The 20,856-nt window shown below is 39.8% G+C and overlaps 1 protein-coding gene across 1 annotated transcript in view; it reads right to left on the reverse strand.

The window, feature by feature from the left end:
- The window catches only part of SNX29 (sorting nexin 29), a 586,499-nt gene that overhangs the window by 254,774 nt on the left and 310,869 nt on the right, over window positions 1-20,856 (reverse strand). Inside the window, exons 17-18 of the mRNA XM_063430302.1 lie at window positions 9,525-9,580; window positions 505-586 (exon numbers count right to left, since the gene is read on the reverse strand). Coding sequence (XP_063286372.1) covers window positions 505-586; window positions 9,525-9,580 — 138 coding nt within the window. The remainder of the gene's footprint in view (window positions 1-504; window positions 587-9,524; window positions 9,581-20,856) is intronic.

Genomic DNA, 20,856 nt, shown 5'->3' on the forward strand with positions numbered 1-20,856 from the left:
GCATAGCAACTTTTTTCATGTGCTGCCCAAAGTAATGCTTGTCCAGGGAAATATGGTGGATTTCACAAACCTACCTTCCATATAGATTTTGTCCAGTCTATACAAACATATACATTGTTATCAATACAATTTTGTCCAAAAAAAGAAATAAAATCTGACGTTCCTCATCAAATATTTCATCCATGTTTCCCCCAACAATAAGCAACGTGTCCTAGCTTGTAGGTACACCAGAGATGCTTTGGGATGCTGTTGCATCATATGGAGGTGGTCAGATTACAAACACAGCCATTCACATCCTCCATATTTGTAATGTTTATCGTTATACCACGAACAAAGGACATAAAGCGTACAGTGAAATATCATTCATCTATTCATTTTCAAGCAAGATGTAGAGGTGATATTTTAGACTCAATGGGATACCAAGTTACGTTTGGCACTTTATGGCTATGAGATCACTCACAGCTCTAGATAAAATTACAATTTGTCCGGGATACAAGATCTTACCTGATAAACATGAAAGGCATTGGCAGACTTCCCCCGAAGAAAAACGGAAGGTATCCAAACATTTATAAGGGCACGATGTGATCTGTTAAATAGAGAGAAGAGAAAGCTTGCTGACATTTCAAAGCAAGTAGATAATTTTTATTTTGTAGACAGTGTTTCAAAGGAATTTTACATTTACTTATCATGATTATTATGTAGATGTCATAACCAGCTTGTGAGAGCATTTTCAGCAACAACATGTTTGTGAACATGACAGCCAGAATTGTTTGTGGCATTGAGTTCAGTTGGATTTTGTACTTTATAAAAAGGCAGCAAGTCACTAATTGATGCAAGACAAAACCCAAGTCTAGATATGTCTCCTCTCAACCCATAGTAAGCAGGTTATCTTTCAAAGTACATATTATTGGCTTTAAAGCAGCGGTGCCCTCTGGACCCTTCAATGTGGCCTAGAAGCACAACCACGAATTATAAACTAACAGTGCAGAGTAGTAACTTCTCATTGTCAAGCTGAGCAGCAGTAATCAGAAAATCTTAGCTTCTCATCGTGCACTCAGAAAAAAATAATTTGGTGACGTCAGTTGGTTATAAAGGTGGTGCATCTTAGACACTCGCAAAATGTATTTAAGAGACTAAAATTTAGTCAGTCAGTCGTTGTGCCTCTTACAGGCAGCTAAACCAAACTCCAGAAAGTTACACCTCGAGCTATCAATAATCTCTAATGACACAGTATGGCTTTTAATCAAGACACTATGGAAGCAGAACATTGGCTTTTTAACAAAATGAAAGTTTTGCAGGAACAATACTGAAATATATACACTGGATAAAATTATAAATGCAACACTTGTTTTTGCCCTCATTTTTCACGAGCTGAACTCAAAGATCTAAGACTTTTTCTATGTACACAAAAGGCCTATTTCTCTAAAATATTGTTCACAAATCTGTGTTAGTAAGCACTTCTCCTTTGCCGAAAGCATACTTGCTAACTGTCCCGTTTTTTGCCGGGACCGTCCCGGCAAGCTGGAGTCTATCCAGGAACAGTCCCGGCAACTTGCTTTTATTATTTTCCCTCGGACTGTGACAGCCTGGGAATTCAAAGGGAATTCAGAAGAGAGATGCTGGGGTCTGTAGAGAGGTGCTGGGGGCTGCATTGAGGTTGCTGGGGGCCGGAGGGAGCACTGACCGTCTCCCTTCAGATTTCCCAGCAGCTTCCCCAGCACACATGCTCCTGCTCTGCCTTGCGGACGGAGGCTCTACCCCCACAATGGAAGCTCCAACCAGGTCAGCAAACCCCACCTCTGTGTCTGTATAATATCCCAGTGCTCCCTGTACAGTGCTGCTCTCTGTATAACATCCTGGGACAGCCAGTGTTCCCTGTATAGTGCTGCTCTCTGTATAATATAGGTCTGTTTGTATTATATCCTGGGAAAGTCAGCGCCCCCTGTATAGTGCTGCTCTTTGTATAATACAGGTCTGTTTGTATTATATCCTGGGACAGTCAGTGTTCCCTGTATAATGCTGCTCTCTGTATAATACAGGTCTGTGTTTGTATTATATTCTGGGACAGTCCGTGTTCCCGGTATAGTGCTGCTCTCTGTATAATACAGGTATGTGTCTGTATAATATCCCAGAATAGCCAGTGCTCCCTGTATAGTACAGGTCTGTGTATATATTGGCACAGTCAGTGCTCCCTATATAGTGCTGCTCTCTGTATAATATGTGTCTGTATAATATCCCAGAACAGACAGTGCTCCATGTATAGTACTGCTCTCTGTATAGTACAGGTCTCTGTGTATAATATCCCGGGAGAGTCAGTGCTCCCTGTATAGTGCTGCTCTCTGTATAATATTCTGGGACAGTCAGTGCTCCCTGTATAGTGCTGTTCTCTGTATAATACCATGGGACTGTCAGTGCTCCCTGTATAGTGCTGCTCTCTGTATAATGCAGATGTGTGTGAATAATATACTGAGACAGTCAGTGATCCCTGTATAATGCTGCTCTCTGTATAATATCCTGGGACAGTCAGTGCTCCCTGTATAGTGCCTCTTTCTGTATAATACAGGTCTGTGTCTGTATAATATCCTAGGACAGTCAGTGCCCCCTGTATAGTGCTGCTCTCTGTATAATATCCTGGGACTGTCAGTGCTCCCTGTATAGTGCTGCTCTCTGTATAATGCAGATGTGTGTGAATAATATACTGAGACTGTCAGTGCTCCCTGTATAGTGCTGCTCTCTGTATAATGCAGATGTGTGTGAATAATATACTGAGACAGTCAGTGATCCCTGTATAGTGCTGCTCTCTGTATAATACAGGTCTGTGTGCATAATACCCTTGGACAGTCAGTGTTCTCTGTATAGTGCTGCTCTCTGTATCATACAGGTCTGTGTGTATAATATCCTGGGACAGTCAGTGCTCACTGTATAGTGCTGCTCTCTGTATCATACAGGTCTGTGTGTATAATATCCTTGGACAGTCAGTGCTCACTGTATAGTGCTGCTCTCTGTATCATACAGGTCTGTGTGTATAATATCCTGGGACAGTCAGTGCTCCCTGTATAGTGCTGCTCCCTGTAGAATACCCTCAGACTTCTGGAACTAGAAGAATCAGAAGCAGTGGAGTGGTGACTGAAGCCTTAATCTGAGACATTCAACATGTGGAATTGGGGGCATGAAAAGGGGCTAATTGAATATGTGCATATGTTTTACTTTTACTCCCATTTCTCTCATTAATGCCATTTTGTATTTTCCTACTATATCTTTCATTTCCTATTTTCAGCTTTTTTTTTTTTTTTTTTTAAATATATTCACTCCCAAATATAATTATTTTTGTGAACTAATGTATGTATCTCTAGTCTTGCCTTGTTTCTAGTACTGGATACAATCTTGCTGCAGAGCCTCCCTATTCAGCTCCTGGGAGGTCTGCTTAATTTCCAAGCTCCTAGTTCCTGGTATCCGCTTAAGCTGATTCAGGGTCTTGGTATGTGGCTGCACAAACGCTGGTGCTCAACACCAGGGGGCGTGCGGTTACCCTGCACCAGACCCTGCTAATCCACCTCCACACTGTGACTCCTACTCTGAACATCATGCACATTTGGTCCCGGTCCATGTCCCGCCGCCTGGACACTGTGTCAGGGTCCCGGGCACCGGACCGCCACCCTGACAACAAGGTATTTCTATATTTGTACTGACCACCATTTATACCCAACGCATCTAAAAGTGATAAAATGTACCTGCCTGATATAGATGCTGTGCTGCAAATGTATCTATCGCATACCAAGTATGCATGGTAATGTTGGTGGGAACTTGGTGTTATAAAGGTCTACTCAAAGAGAGAATTGCAGGGAATTGTGATGGGAAATTCAAACTTTAGGTCGGAAAAAAGTGCAGCTACATGGGAGAATTTTTACAACTCTGCAACTTTGGCCTTAAGTTTGAAATTCCCATCTCAATTCCCTGTAATTCTCTCTTTTTTGAGTAGACCCTGTAATCTGCACTATAAGTAGGCAGACATAAATGATGTGGGTTGGACATAGTGGGCGGAGCTTTGCAGCAGTGCGTGTGGTAAATGTTCAAGGTAGTAATTGATAGCTGTGCTGCAAAGTGTCCTTGGAATTTTTTTTTAAATGTTGGCAACTATACGAGATAATCCATCCACCTCACAGGTGTGGAATATCAAGATGCGGCTTAGACAGCATGATTATTGCACAGGTGTGCCTTAGGCTGGCCACAATAAAAGGCCTGGTCTCAAATTAATAGTCTGGACTGACAGAAATGATCTGACCTGGTTACAAAGAGATCACAAGCTTCTTTACATAGAAGTGCATTGTACATTTTTATTTTACCCTTAATGGAAGTGAATTAGGGATAACAACACACGAAAAGGCCTGGGGAATTATAGACAACAAACTATGCAACAATGTGCAATGTCAATCAGTAGTGGCCAAGGCCAGTAAGGTATTGTCATGCATGAAAAAGGGCATTCATTCTCGGGACGAGAATATCATTTTGCCTCTCTATAAATCACTGGTAAGACCACATATTGAATATGCTGTGCAATTTTGGGCACCTGTTCTAAAGAAGGATATTATGGCACTAGAAAAAGTGCAGAGGCGGGCTACAAAATTAATAAAAAGGAATGGAACATATCAGCTATGAAGAAAGGTTAACAAATTTAAACCTATTTAGTTTAGAAAAACGTCGCCTGAGAGGGGATATGATAACATTATACAAATATATTCGGGGCCAATACAACCCATTGTGTGGAAATCTATTCACAAACCGGACTTTACATAGGACACGAGGCCATGCGTTTAGACTGTAAGAAAGAAGATTTTGTCTAAGGCAAAGGAAAGGTTTTTTTACTGTAAGAACAATCAGGATGTGGAATTCTCTGCCTGAAGAAGTGGTTTTATCAGAGTCCATACAGATGTTCAAACAGCTACTAGATGCATACTTGCAAAGACATAATATTCAAGGATATAATCTTTCAATGTAGGGTAATAACTGCTTGATCCAAGGATAAATCTGACTGCCATTCTGGGGTCAATAAGGAATTTTTTGTCCTAGCTTGTTGCAAAATTGTGCTTCAAACTGGGTTTTTTTTTTTTGCCTTCTTTTGGATCAACAGCAAAAAACAAATGTGAGGAAGGCTGAACTTGATGGACGCAAGTCTCTTTTCAGCTATCTAACTATGTAATTGTACAATTGAACACTATACATGTTTTTTTTTTCTTTTTTCATGTGCAATATTATGGAGATCATTATGCCAATTTTTAAATACAAAGAATTGAGTTGATCACATTTGCACAAAGCACTTTATTAACACAAGTATTTTCCTAAAGACTTGTTTTTACAATTTTCTACCGTTTTAAATGCCATGCCTATATTTCAAGGCACAGCGTTTATCTGATATAAGAACCATGTTACCTAAGAAACGTTAAGAATAATATTGTTATATGTTCTGATAATCTATGTTTTGTGGATTTCAGTCTAATTTGGTTGGGGTAGCCGAAGGCACCCCCATTTATAAATTGCCTCAGTGGTGGCAGCTTTTATAGGTGACACCTATAAAAATATCATTAAATATCATACTGGAAACATAGTTAGGCAATGAAGAACAACTTAGCATACCTTCGAGCACAGCAGCATAGCTAAAGAGGGACATTTTTTAATTTTTGTAACTGAAAAAGTAATGTATTGATATTTACTGCTGCTTCAAAACAGAGCGATGTGAGCTTTCCTTATTTTGAAGCTCTGTTATGCAAATATATAAAGCAAAATCACCAAAATATGTGACATTCTCAGAGAAGAGGCACTTAGCTTTTTGAAAAAATGTGGGAGGAATTATTTGGCTTTTTTTTAATCATCAAAATAAATGTTGGTATGTACGCCAGAATGAAAATAGGAAAATCAACAGTTGAGATCAACGTGAAAATTAAATTGTATTATTGCACATCTCCTAAAGTGACCTACCAATTATAATGCCACCAAATTTTAGAACTACCTATCATTAAATAGAAGGAACAGAAAGCCTAGTATTTTGTGATCTTTATAATTCTCCCTGTCATTAAATGACCAATATTAATTAACAGGAGATGCAACCTCTTTTTTTTTTTTTTTAGAGCAGCAATTTTTACTTCCATTATCACTTACTTATAATATTACAGTATAAATTACAGAGGAACTGGGAGTTAAAAGGGCCTCTTCAATGTGAAGTAAATTTCACCTTTTACTCTTTATTACCACTCACAATTTTCCCATCATGCAAATATATTGTATGCATGCTGCAATAAAAAGCCTTTTTGTTCTGAAACATATCTTGTGAAATAATGTCTGCACATTATTAGATCAGAAACAAAATAGAAAAGAAAATGGCACTGCATTACATTTATACTTTATCTAATCATGACATCATTCCATACTTTTAAATAAGGCCAAACTGGTAAATAAGAGAATGTTTAATAACTACTCTTTCACTTTATCCAGCTCACTGTCGTGTGATAACCCAACACACAGTATGTAAACCCACAGAAAACCCAAGCACGTATTACCGAACCTTAGAATGGTCAGATTTAACGTAAGTGAAAAAGAGTAGTCAGAGGATAGCCAAAAATCTGAATACCAAAGATCAGGAGTACGATACAAGAATAGCCAGGTCAGGATACCAGAAATCAGGAGGTCAAAACATATGCCGCGTCAGGGAACCAGAAAACAGGAACATCAAAAGCCAAGACGGGTCAGTACACAAAACAAACTGTAAATATACAAGGAGAATCGAAGAGCACTAAGGAGAACACAAGGAACCACAAGAGGGCAAGGAACAAGGCAAAAGGCGCCCCTTTTATAAGGGAGCGTCTTTTGCTTTAAGGACACGCCCGCAAAATGTTACGGGCCCGTATTGATGCCGCGGGATCGCGTCAATGACGTCATGACGTCGACCCGCATGCGCCGCGTCTTTAAAAGGGATGAGACTCCAGCGGCCAGCGTGGGACATGCTTAATTCGTTGGAAGAGGAGTCTGTCCTGGATCCTGCACCACGTGGGTGTGATGGAATAAGGTAAGAGATTGTGACAATTCTTTACCTTATTCTTTTTAGAGTTTCCGTTCCCAAAGTGGATTTCCAAAAGTGATTGAAATATATATCTATATATAAAAAAAATCACTTAAACATACACAACATTTCAATTGCTCTGCACTTCTACTTCTGTTTTTTCAATGTTGCCTGGTGCTCAGTAATGGCCCATTAATACATACAATATTAGAACGTTTACTGGCACGCTCGACCTTCATAAAATCCTTAATTATTTTATTTCACCAATTAGGTCATATGAGTCAATGTTTTAGTTCCAATCTCTGAACTTTCGTCAGAACTATAAGTCCGTCCAAAGGCTCTGCTCTGCCTGTTTGTTCAGGGAAACCTTCCTCTGGGTTCAACACGTAAAATAAATAAATAATTATTTGTTCCCAATAATGGTTATTTATAATGCACAGCATGACAAGCAAAGTAGTAATGATATCTTCTAAAATCAAATTTAAAAAAGTTAATCAATATAGAATAAAAGTTATTCGTATTGCAAAAACCTAGAATTGGAGGAGGTTTGGGTTTACCAGATTTTATACAATACTACCATGCCACCACTGCTGCAAATGCAATTAAATTTACTTTTAATATTGGACACACTTATTGGGTTGATATGGAGGCAAATAAAATTCTCCCACATTCAATTAGTAACATAATTTAGCTTCCTCCATCTCAAAGACCAAACTTCATCAATATGTTTCCATCAACAACAATCACAATAAATTCATGGGACTTCTTGTTCAAATAAAATAAGCCCCAATCAAATCTTGTCTAAACATTGACTATTGGACCTCACATTCTATTGTCCATTTAACAGATTTTTTTTTTTACATCCAACAAACTTACCCAATTTACAAAACCAAAAGACACATTTAATTAATTTAACGGACTGACAGCCCCACACATAAAACAATAAGTGAATGGCACAAAATAAACTGTGCCCTTTCAGAAAACAATGTATATTACTGTATGAACTATCAACATTTAGAAAAAATATACACTTCAGATCCCAGCACAAACCCCCCCCCCCCCCCCCCCCAAAAAAAAAACAACAACATTTCAATTGGTTATTCATATCTTTTACAAAACAGCCAAAAATGTGATTTGATGACTGCTTGGAAAAAAGGATTTAAAAAAAAAGAATTGGAAATTACATAATGGTTTGAATGTGCGGCGGACTGAGGGGCATTACACCATGTGTGGCACATTTAGAGTCCCACTACAAAGTCATTCATTATTGGTATCTCACCCCTTCTAGACTACATAGATTTAAATTATCTTATTCGGACACATGTTGGAGGGGGTGTGGACAAGTGGGCTCATTGTGTCACATCCTGTGGGTGTGTCCCAAGGTGGGCTCATATTGGAAATCAATTCACAAATTAATATATACAATTACTGATTCAATTCCCCAACTGGCCCCTGAAATTTGTCTCTTTAAAAAAAACTTCCAACTCACCTACCAAATTACCAAAAACTTATTCTAGGTCATATTCCAATTGCTGCAACTACCACCATAACCACATATAGGAAAACTAGTGATTTGCCAGACATTAAAGGACCACTCTGGGCACCCAGACCACTTCAGCTTAATGAAGTGGTCTGGGTGCCTGGTCCAGCTGGGGTTAACCCTTTTTTTTTTATAAACATAGCAGTTTCAGAGGGTTTACTGAGGGTTAATCCAGCCTCCAGCCTCCAGAGCCTCTAGTGGCTGTCTCATTGACAGACACTAGAGGCGCTTGCGTGCTTCTCACTGTGAAAATCACAGTGAGAAGACGCCAGCGACCATAGGAAAGCATTGTAAATGCTTTCCTATGCGACCGGCTGAATGCGCGCGCGGCTCCTGCCGCGCATGCGCATTCAGCCGATGACGTCGCGAGAAAGGAGGAGAGGAGGAGGAAATCTCCCCGCCCGGCGCTGGAGAAAGGTAAGTGTTTAACCCCTTCCTCTCTCCAGAGCCCGGCGGGAGGGGGTCCCTGAGGGTGGGGGCACCCTCAGGGCACTATAGTGCCAGGAAAACAAGTTTGTTTTCCTGGCACTACAGTGGTCCTTTAAGGAGGATTTATATTCCATTCTAGATAGTAAACATGAATTGAATTACCGTAATTCAATTGAATTTTCGTAATTCAGAAAAGAATAGAACTAATGGAAAAAAAGTGTCCGAAGTAAGTATAATATAACAATTTGATGCCCATCTGATGAAATTATGTAAATTAATTATGTTAATATTGTAATGACTTTTTTTTCCATTTTGTAAATAGGATATATTAAATGAAAAAAAAAAAAAAAAAACAACCTAAATTTTAAAACCAAAAACACAGACATCATATGTGTGGTGGGTGTAAGGGGTGTTGTGTAGATGTTTGATTTATGAGCCACAATCCCAAAGAGTCCCACAAATATAATGCCTCAATGTCTTTATGGTCAGTCACTGATAACTTACATTTCAAAATCTGACAAACTCGGGTCTTCAGATGTTTGACTTAAGTCTCCGGGGACCTAACATAAAAAGAACAGAATCAATTTCATTATAGTTCATAAACTGAACAGCAGAATATTTGAAGGGCAGAGGTTTGAGGTGCAAATGAAGTTTAACACTCACAAAGCCATTATCTATGATCAAATAGAACGTGTTGGAAAATTTACACTGACACAAAATAGAGAACCCGCAAACAAACATTTTAACCATAAACATATATCGTCTTTGTTTATTTTTCATTTTCCTCTGCTAAACCATATTAGTCTGGAAATACAAATCAATTATTAGAGTATTAGTCTGCAGGTGTGGTGAAACACAAGCAATTAAAAATAGATTTATCCATTCACGAATGGTACATATTGGTGTCTCCATCTAGGAGCTACAATATTGTGTTCCTATAATTGTTACCTGAGATCACCTCTGAATACATTGAACTAGTGTGGTGCAAAGCAACATAAAAAGCAAGTTAGAGGCGGGATATGTATATACACATTTATATTTCATCTTTGCTTTCATTTCATATACCAAATAGACTTGTCAGAGAGGTCCAACTCCTATTTCAGCCTTCACTCCTCTGAGGACTCCCTTGTTTTTAATACAAAATGAACATAAACACATACAAAATAGTGTGGGTCATTTTATAAAGAGCATCTTTAATATATTCCTACTGATAAAGCATTGCTGAAAAAAAAGTCATTAATGGCAAATGGCACGTGTTGAAAAGTGTTCCTACTGTGATTCAAATTGCTAAATGCGGGCAGACATGATGGGATGACATTCAAGGATGGGATGACTGTAGAAGTAAAAATAATAAAACTATTTAGGCAAGTAGATAACTCCCAAAGAATAACAACTCGTGCCTCTAACAATTCCCACAATGGTCGCTGCTGAATCACTCCCTGCATGGACCTACTGCCCGCTATGCTGCTCCAGGGACTGTTCCCTGGTGTCACCAAGTGCGAAACACCAGAGAACTAAAGCAAATGTCAGGACAGGAGCCTGAAATCGTGATTGCTCTGCCAAAACGGGGATTATAGGTTATGCCACAAAGAGTGCCATGGTGCCTTCCCAGTATGGGTTGTCAAACCATTTAAGAACGGTTTGAAAAATTACACCTTTTTTGCCGAAAAAGAATGTCAACTATAATCTTCAATAAAATAAATTAAATCACTTTTAATAAAAAAAATAAAGAAATAATAATATAGAGGTTGTTCTCGTTGCACTGGGATTTACCCAATGTTGCAGACAGTGTTGATTTAAATTACTGACAGTATAAATACAGTTCAACTCTAGATTTTTATCAAAAGCTTTTTATAAAACCTTTATTCTAACTACCTACATGGAGGTTATTGAAGATTGTCCCTACTATTTAAGAGTAACGTATCAAGGAAAGAAAAGAAACAATAGGTTAAGGGTCTCCCCTAAGGAGAGAAAGCCATATAGAAAAAAATAGTTATTAAGAATCAAAGGTACAAGCATGTGGCACTAAAAGACTGAATCACACTGTACACATTATACCATAACAAAGGTTACAGGGTTAAAGCTGAACAAAATATGTGGGAATGTATTAAACAACTAAGTTGTGGATTGATTACCCTTCTAGAGATGGCACCTAGAACATCAAAGCTTTTATGTTACACTAGTACAACTAATGAGCAAACAATTTTAAAAATTGTAAAAAGCCAAACCATGGAAAATAATGTTTAACTTTCAAACGCAGTACAATACAAAGTCGGTGAGATGTACCGTATTTACACTGTGGCAGCTATTTTCCTAAACTCCCTGCAGTGTGCCTTTGTATATTCTGTCATCTCATCATGAGACATTCGTTTGCTCTATATATTAAGAGAACAAACAATGAAGGCCTCAACAGTTTTTTTTTTAAAAAAAAAAACTGGAATATAAATTGACACTATCTCCTTTCTAGCCTACGTTCGGTTTAAATTCCTAAAAAGAAATACAAGAGGCAAATATGGAATATTTTATACTTTTTTTTTTTTTATAGGATTTTTCTACATTATGCTTCTATAATTTTCTACCGGAAGCAATATCGGAATATCTATCCGTACAATACTCTTAGTATATACGTATCTATGTTTACATATATTTTGATATCTACTAACCAGAGAGAGAGAACAAATAATAATACTAACAGTGACACCTATGATGTGTATTACAGATCTGTGCAGCTAATTAGCCACATGTTTAGACACACTTAGCTTGTTTTTCTACCCAAAAGGCAAACATATGTTATTTCATCTTTCAAGAAAACTATGTTTTGTTGGCTATAGTTTTTTTTTTTTGTTTTTTTTTACTATTTTGGGTTCATTAAGTAAGAAATATCCTTGACTGTAAACTTCTGCATCAGTAGAAAACACCACCAACAGGGAATGCTGAACGCTCTGAAAATGTTTTTTTGTCTGCAGTTTGCAAAGGTTATTCATTAACAGGCCCGTGTTTTAGAACATATTCCTCAGTGAGATGCACAGCAAAGGTAACTAATTGCTTATGAGTGAATGTAAAAGTTTTGTACATCAGATAAGAAGGCCGCGTAACAATGAAAAATATTGCCTCAGAATTTTATTTCCAGAATTATATATTTTACGGTGTAGATTATAGCTTTGTTGCGGAAAAAAATATGCATACTGTTTATTTTTCTCTACGAGCTGCTTAACAGAAACAAATCAAACAGAAAAATATATACATGCACATAACAACAAAATTCGAAAGCACGGAGTTTATCGGGAAGACATAGCGAAAACTATGCAATCTAACCGTGAGGATGATGAATGGTGTTATTAGTGAAGAAGTAAGTGAGCAATAACTGTGTGCAGCTAGGATATCACTGCCAGGAAAATGCTGAATAACTTTCATATGCAACCAATCTGCAAGGATTTATTTGTAATCTACAAAGAAAAACTTCAACTTGCATAATAAAATGGTGCTGCATATTAGAAAATGTTACATTGTGGATTGGGTATAAAAATGTAGCAGTAATAATGCAATACATACAGTTTAGAAGAGAAAGCTGCAGAATAAATAACGTACTTATCGGCGTATAACACGCCCCGGCGTATAACACGCACCTCATTTTAAGAAGGAAATTTCCCCTCCTCCCATAGTGTTCCCCCACCCTCATCCCATAGTGTCCCCCTCCCCTTTCCATAGTATTCTCCCTCCCCCTCCCATAGTGTTCTCCCCCCATCCCATAGTGTCCCCCTCCCCTTTCCATAGTATTCTCCCCCCCCTCCCATAGTGTTCTCCCCTCATCCCATAGTGTCCCCCCTCCCCTTGTCCCATAGTGCACTTTCTCTCCCCTTGTCCCATAATTACTTACCTGTCTTGAAGCGTGGACCGCCTTCACAGCGCGCACCGCGGTACAGGAACTTCAATTTCAGATTCCGGTTTCCGGCGGGAATGAAAGGAAGTGTGCACACTGAGTGCGCACTTCCTTTCAGTCCCGCCGGAAACCGGAACCTGAAATTGAAGTTCCAGTACCGCGGTGCGCGCTGAACACCGGCCCACGCTTCAAGGCAGGTAAGTAAACCTTCACTTTCGCTCCATAAGACGCGCAGACATTTCCCCTCAAAAAAGTGCGTCTTATGGAGCGAAAAATATGTATATCGGCGTATAACACGCACACATCATTTGCCCCCTATTTTCAGGGAGAAAAAGTGCGTGTTATACGCCAATAAATACGGTAATAGGCCAAATCTTTTTGAATTTCATATTGGGAATGGAATATTGTTTATGGGATGCATTCCTTGAAAGGTGACTGGCAAACTCGTCACACTAAAAGGTTTACTGGCACAGGGATCAACCAGTATGGAATAGAATTAGCCCCATTTTCACACTTATTTGCCCATTAACTTCCTTCTTTTCTTCTGGAAAAAATATAACTCTTATTAAAACTCACTACAGGGAGTGCAGAATTATTAGGCAAATGAGTATTTTGACCACATCATCCTCTTTATACAGGTTGTCTTACTCCAAGCTGTATAGGCTCGAAAGCCTACTACCAATTAAGCATATTAGGTGATGTGCATCTCTGTAATGAGAAGGGGTGTGGTCTAATGACATCAACACCCTATATCAGGTGTGCATAATTATTAGGCAACTTCCTTTCCTTTGGCAAAATGGGTCAAAAGAAGGACTTGACAGGCTCAGAAAAGTCAAAAATAGTGAGATATCTTGCAGAGGGATGCAGCACTCTTAAAATTGCAAAGCTTCTGAAGCGTGATCATCAAACAATCAAGCGTTTCATTCAAAATAGTCAACAGGGTCGCAAGAAGCGTGTGGAAAAACCAAGGCGCAAAATAACTGCCCATGAACTGAGAAAGTCAAGCGTGCAGCTGCCAAGATGCCACTTGCCACCAGTTTGGCCATATTTCAGAGCTGCAACATCACTGGAGTGCCCAAAAGCACAAGGAGTGCAATACTCAGAGACATGGCCAAGGTAAGAAAGGCTGAAAGACGACCACCACTGAACAAGACACACAAGCTGAAACGTCAAGACTGGGCCAAGAAATATCTCAAGACTGATTTTTCTAAGGTTTTATGGACTGAGGAAATGAGAGTGAGGCTTTGAATGGCCAGATGGATGGGCCCGTGGCTGGATTGGTAAAGGGCAGAGAGCTCCAGTCCGACTCAGACGCCAGCAAGGTGGAGGTGGAGTACTGGTTTGGGCTGGTATCATCAAAGATGAGCTTGTGGGGCCTTTTCGGGTTGAGGATGGAGCCAAGCTCAACTCCCAGTCCTACTGCCAGTTTCTGGAAGACACCTTCTTCAAGCAGTGGTACAGGAAGAAGTCTGCATCCTTCAAGAAAAACATGATTTTCATGCAGGACAATGCTCCATCACACGCGTCCAAGTACTCCACAGCGTGGCTGGCAAGAAAGGGTATAAAAGAAGAAAATCTAATGACATGGCCTCCTTGTTCACCTGATCTGAACCCCATTGAGAACCTGTGGTCCATCATCAAATGTGAGATTTACAAGGAGGGAAAACAGTACACCTCTCTGAACAGTGTCTGGGAGGCTGTGGTTGCTTCTGCACGCAATGTTGATGGTGAACAGATCAAAACACTGACAGAATCCATGGATGGCAGGCTTTTGAGTGTCCTTGCAAAGAAAGGTGGCTATATTTTTAATTCTTTATTTTTAGTGGGTTTGCAAGTCAAGAATAACAGTTACAGCATGTGCTCAAATGGATAACATGTAACATTGTACAAAGTGGATCAACAGCATATGTCAGAGAGTCGCACATGTGAGTCGTCTACCCGGTTTAGTTTTTCTTTTTCGTCAGGGTAATCCTCCTCTTGTCAGTGTATACGGTGTGCAGCAATATGTTAGGGAGGGTTTGGGTGTCAAGCTTTATGTGCCCTGCTAAGTAGTTAGGTCAAAGCTTCTTGCCTAGGGCAAATATGGTGAGTGGTTGGGGGAGTTGATAAAGTATGGTCTGCATATGTTTGTGCCCCTATGTGGGTCCTTTAGTCGGTCAGGGTTTTTCAGGTGGGTCTCTTGCCCTGTAGTGTGGGTGTGTAGACCAGCTGGTTGAGGCCCTACTCTGTCTTCTTGAGGGTGGGGGGAATGGTGTGTTGCCTAGGTAACGTCTCAGTCAGTCGGCTTGCGGAGCCAGGGTAGAGGCGGTGTCTCTGAAGTAAGACTGTAAGTGTGGATAGTAACGTCAGAGAATATGTCAACGTGACAAAAGGTCATGTAAGCATACATTTAAAACTGGTGAAAAACAATAGGCCTGAGAGGCCTTCAACTGGGAGTTGTAATCTCCACAAGAAAGTACATAGTAGGATGTTGTAAGGGTGTGCGTCCGCTCATCTCAGGTTTGCAGGTCCGTCGTCCTTAGTGCCGTTCCCCTGGGAGCAAAGGGAGTAACTTCTGCGATGTTCCACGGTGGGCAGGCTCCGGTATTCACCGGCGGCGCTGGGATGCCTATTGATTGGAAGAAAGTCGGTGCTTCCGAGGCACTCAGTAGGAGGTGAGTCTTTCCATCATGTTCCGCCGTCAGTCTGTGGGGGGCCCCATTTGTAAGGGATAGAGTTCTCCCGCAGGTGTTGCGTGATGTGGCGGAATGTTCTGCGCCACGTGAGGGTGTGTCTCGACCGGTTCCTGTACAGTGTCAAGCTGGCTCCTTCAAAAGTGATTGTGGGGGATCCCCGTGCTGCCCCCATAAGGGCCCCTCTATCAGAGTCTCGAACCATTTTAAGTAGAACATCCCTTGGGGCATCTTGCGGTGCTTTTGTGGCTTTGGGGAGTCTAAAGCAGGAGTCAGTTGCAATCAGTTTAGCCTGTTTTGGTGGTAGCAATGTGGCTATCAGCCTTCTGCAGTAGTGAGGCAGTTCCATATTGGTAATGGTTTCAGGTACACCTCTGATGCGCACATTGCGCGCTTTAGCTTTATCCTCCATGCCTGCTAGTTGGGCCGCCAGTGTAGTGCACTCTTTCTGTAGGGATCCCAGTGTGGCATCTGTGGCTGTTTGTGCCACATTAGTGCTTCTAAGCGTCTCCTCCGTGGAGGCTACACGGCCTGCAAGAGTGTGCACCTCTCCTCTAACGAGTGCCATGTCTGCGTCAAACATCGCCCTTATTTCTATCATTATAGCCTTAATATCGGCTTTTGTTACTGGTGCTAGGTCACCCCGATCTGATGTCTGTTGGGGCATAGGTCGTACCTTTGATTGTGCAGGCACAGTGTCCGGGATGCTGTCGTCATCTGAGGATTGCGAGGTGAAGGCCTCAGCCGGCGCCATCTTGGCTGACTCGCATCGCTGTGTCAGGCGCATGAAAGCGCCTAGATTCCCTGGTTCCGGAGCCCGGTTCTGCTCTGTGTTTTTTTGTCTTTTTCCCCATGGTCTCGGGTAAGCAGGGGGATGATATCACGGGTCCCCGTTGTGGTTTTAGCCTCCTTTGTCGCTATTTTATCAGGTCGGCCGTCGGAGCTATGGTGAGCTGCGACCGTCTCGCTAAGGCGCTGGCTCCGCCCCCGTTTTTGTTTTTGAATGTCAGAAATGTATATTTGTGAATGTTGAGATGTTATATTGGTTTCACTGGTAAAAATAAATAATTGAAATGGGTATATATTTGTTTTTTGTTAAGTTGCCTAATAATTATGCACAGTAATAGTCACCTGCACACACAGATATCCCCCTAAAATAGCTAAAACTAAAAACAAACTAAAAACTACTTCCAAAAATATTGGGTTCATTGAGAACATGGTTGTTGTTCAATAATAAAATGAATCCTCAAAAATACAACTTGCCTAATAATTCTGCACTCTCTGTATATATGCAAATGCATTGGGGAGGATATGATAGAAACATTTCAATACATAAAGGGAATCAACACAGTAAAGGAGGAGACTATATTTAAGAGAAGAAAAACTACCACAACAAGAGGACATAGTTTTAAATTAGAGGGGCAAAGGTTTAAAAATAATATCAGGAAGTATTACTTTACTGAGAGGGTAGTGGATGCATGGAATAGCCTTCCAGCTGAAGTGGTAGAGGTTAACACAGTAATGGAGTTTAAGCATGTGTGGGATAGGCATAAGGCTATCCTAACTATAAGATAAGGCCAGGGACTAATGAAAGTATTTAGAAAATTGGGCAGACTAGATGGGCCGAATGGTTCTTATCTGCCGTCACATTCTATGTTTCTAAGTGGGAAGAGAAAAGTTTATTTTAGATGTATGGAACAGTTCGATGTACCAAGCTGTACCAGTCAATTAGAATGCCATAAAAAATATTTCCTCAATAGTAATGTTGACATCCTTCTTAAAAAATTTCTAAACACCATAACTACTTGTTGGAGGCGTTCTAAATCTATCGTGGCAAACTATAACATTCGGTGGAGCATTCCCCACATCCACAATTCTGGAGGGGTGGAGGGGGGAATAGCAGTGGCACAGAAGCACACTCTAAATAAAAAATTGTGTCTATCTAGGAAATAAAAAATAAATAAATCAGTAGACCAATTATTCTAAATCAGTGAGTCAAAGTAGATGTAAGTGTTACAGGCAGTAGCGGCCAGAGAAGAGGTACTTTTTTAACTATTCCTGTCGAACCTGCCTCTGTCAAATACTGGCACTCTCCTCATTACCCTCCCTGCTTTGTCTTACTGTAGTGATAATAGTAGCGGAAGAGGTAGTGTTGGTGATAGGTTGTGATAACTGTAAAGAATCAAATTCATCACCAGTGGACTTGCTGCCTGCCCTATACTCTCTAATTCTGCTTCTTCCCCTCAGTTATACAAACTTGTGATATCTTTGCAGATGCTGGCTCATACTGGCACTAATGAGATCACCCTTCACTCGCCCCCTACTCGCTTCCTTGGCGCAAGGCAAGCTGGAAATCAAAATTTCAACCAAATTGCAGTTTATCCTAAAATAAATCTCCAAATCTAAAAAAATACATATTCCCCAGTCAACGTGAATTATTTCTATTGTTGCTTGTATAACTCGGCAATATATTTTAAAATACAAATTTGCATGGCACTTTAAATGTGAAAAAAAATAAAATATTAAACATATAAGCAGCTTATATGTGAAATGCATCATTGTCTATCTGCAGGTGATTCTGTGACATTTACACAATGATACAATTGTGCAAAATGGCTTAACAAGACATTTGGTTTCCTTGGGGCATTTAAATGGCTTGGTTCATATACCTGATGATTTTTTCGAAGAGCAGCTAATGATACCATAGAATGCAAGAACTATGGAATCTTGGTGCCCTTAGAACCTTGTGCATGTAAAATGTATTGGTGTGAGGTGACTGCATTTTATAAGCAAGAAAAGAAAGGACAATATTTAGATTGATTCATCCACTAGCAGTTCTGCTGTTCTGCTTAATGTGATGCCAGCAAATTATTATGTATTCGCTTTACTGACTTAATTATGCTTTTAGGTACATGTCCACAGGGCTGAATAAAAATATAATTGGGTTAAAAAAAGTATTTTTATGTGTGAACATAAAGACAAGTGTAATAAAATATTTACAAGCCTGTTTATAAACAAATTAAAAAATATAAAGAAATACAGATATACTGCAATTGCAACGGAAATTGTTTTGGCCTTATACTAGAAATTAATCCATGATTGCTTCCAAAAAGATTGCTTGGCTTAATAAGATAAACATAATAGAAATAGATTTTAAATAAAAAAAATCTACTAGGGATATTTAAATGGAATCAGAAAATAATATGAACAAAGTTTCCACATTCACCTTTACCATTCTCAGAAGGAAGAAATATTTGCCTATTTTTAAAAAGCTCTTGTTTCGAACTTCCTCTGCTTACGTATGGGATACCATTAATACAAATACGGATCTTGTCCACGTTGTATTGCTCTAGCCTGAGTGTGGGTTGGTCTGAAAGTGTCATTTTCCCATAAACTGTACTGTTTTTCGTGCAGTGGAAAAATTTACTTTTTTTAGGGTTTTAGAACACATGAAATGTTATAAGTAGGGTTATTTATTAAAAAAAAAAAACTAAGGTTAACAAATGTGAAGAAAGGTTAACAAATTTAAACCTATTTAAGTTTAGAAAAACGTCGCCTGAGAGGGGATATGATAACATTATACAAATATATTCTGGCCAATACAAACCATTGTGTGGAAATCTATTCACAAACCGGACTTTACATAGGACACGAGGTCATGCGTTTAGACTGGAAGAAAGAAGATTTTGTCTAAGGCAAAGGAAAGTTTTTTTTTACTGTAAGAACAATAAGGATGTGGAATTTTCTGCCTGAAAAAGTGGTTTTATCAGAGTCCATACAGATCCATACTTGCAAAAACTGAATATTCAAGAATATCATCTTTCAATGTAGGGTAATAACTGCTTGATCCAAGGATAAATCTGACTGCCATTCTTTTTTACTAGCTTGTTGCAAAATTGTGCAAACTGGGTTTTTTGCCTTCTTTTGGATCAACAGCAAAAAACAAATGTGAGGAAGGCTGAACTTGATGGACACAAGTTTCTTTTCAGCCTATGTAACTATAAGGTACAAAAGTGTATTCCTGACCCTATAGTGTTAAAACCATCATGTAGGTAACTTGCCCCCCTTAACAGGTAAGAAAACTCACCTTATTTCCAGGGCTATGAGGGTCCGCCGTGCTGGCCCCTCCCACAATCCACATCCTTTGATATCAGAATTGATTATTTCAGCTAATCCAATGCTTTCCCAAAAAATGAATGCATCTATATGGGGAAAGTTCAGCATCTCCATGCAGAGCATGGAGATACTGAACATCAGTGCAGCACTGACCCCGGAGGCACCTATCTGAGAAGTGGCCAGTGGAGGTGTCCCTAGGCTGTAATGTCAACACTGCATTTTCTCTGAAAAGGGAAAGGGAAGGATTATACTCATCAGAACAACTACAATAATCTATAGTTGTTCTGTTAACTATAAAGGTAATTTCCATGCTGAAAATTTAGGCACAATTAACTAAATATATATTTTTTTTATTTTATGCACAATAGGCTTCCACCAGAATTAGAGTTAAAATAAATAAAAATGGAATGTGAATCCTCTGCAAGCCAGTAATTGGAGTGGGGGGAAAGGGAGGGGGGCTAAGGTATCTCTCAATTCATGGATCCCTTGTGGAGTGAGATTAAGATTAAATAGTGACATAAAGGACAACTGTCATCAATTGCTTTCCCTTCTCGTAATTAAAGGTTAATAAAATTTAATGAAACAATGAGAGAAAACGTAACTTTTTTGGTCTGGCTTAGAAACCATCTTAGATTATCTCTACTGTTATCTGACCAACTGCTGAACCTAAACCTAATATGCCTGCTACTGCGATTGCTCTAGGGTTAAACAACAGGCAGGTTTCTCGATGTTGTAGAATTGCAACTAGAGGTAGTCAGAAGAAAAGTTAGGCTAAGAAAATAAAAAAAAATGCATGAGTCTGTAGGTGACTCGTTTCTTTCCTGGGTGTAGTTCCTGCAAGGCTTTACTGACCTCTCTCAGTATCCTAAACCTGCAGAACAGACTATGTATTTGGGCCTTCTATCTTCTGTCCTCACAGGCCAGCATACTTACCCTATAAACTACCACTACAAGAAAGTTATATTCAGCGCTGTATCTTCTACGAGGCTAAGTAGGTGTGTGCCGCCCCCCAAGCACCCTGGCAGTTGCCTTTTTAGCCTCTTTTATGAGGGGGGGGGGGGCAAAAGCTGGGTGGCTGGTTACCCTAAGGCCCCCCTGAGGTGGACAGATGCTAATAACATGGGTAGGTGGCAAGGGAGTGCTGTCCTCTGAGCTATTCCTGCTCAGC

This window comes from Pelobates fuscus, chromosome 8 (assembly GCF_036172605.1).
Source record: "Pelobates fuscus isolate aPelFus1 chromosome 8, aPelFus1.pri, whole genome shotgun sequence".
In the NCBI taxonomy this organism is placed as follows: Eukaryota; Metazoa; Chordata; class Amphibia; order Anura; family Pelobatidae; genus Pelobates; species Pelobates fuscus.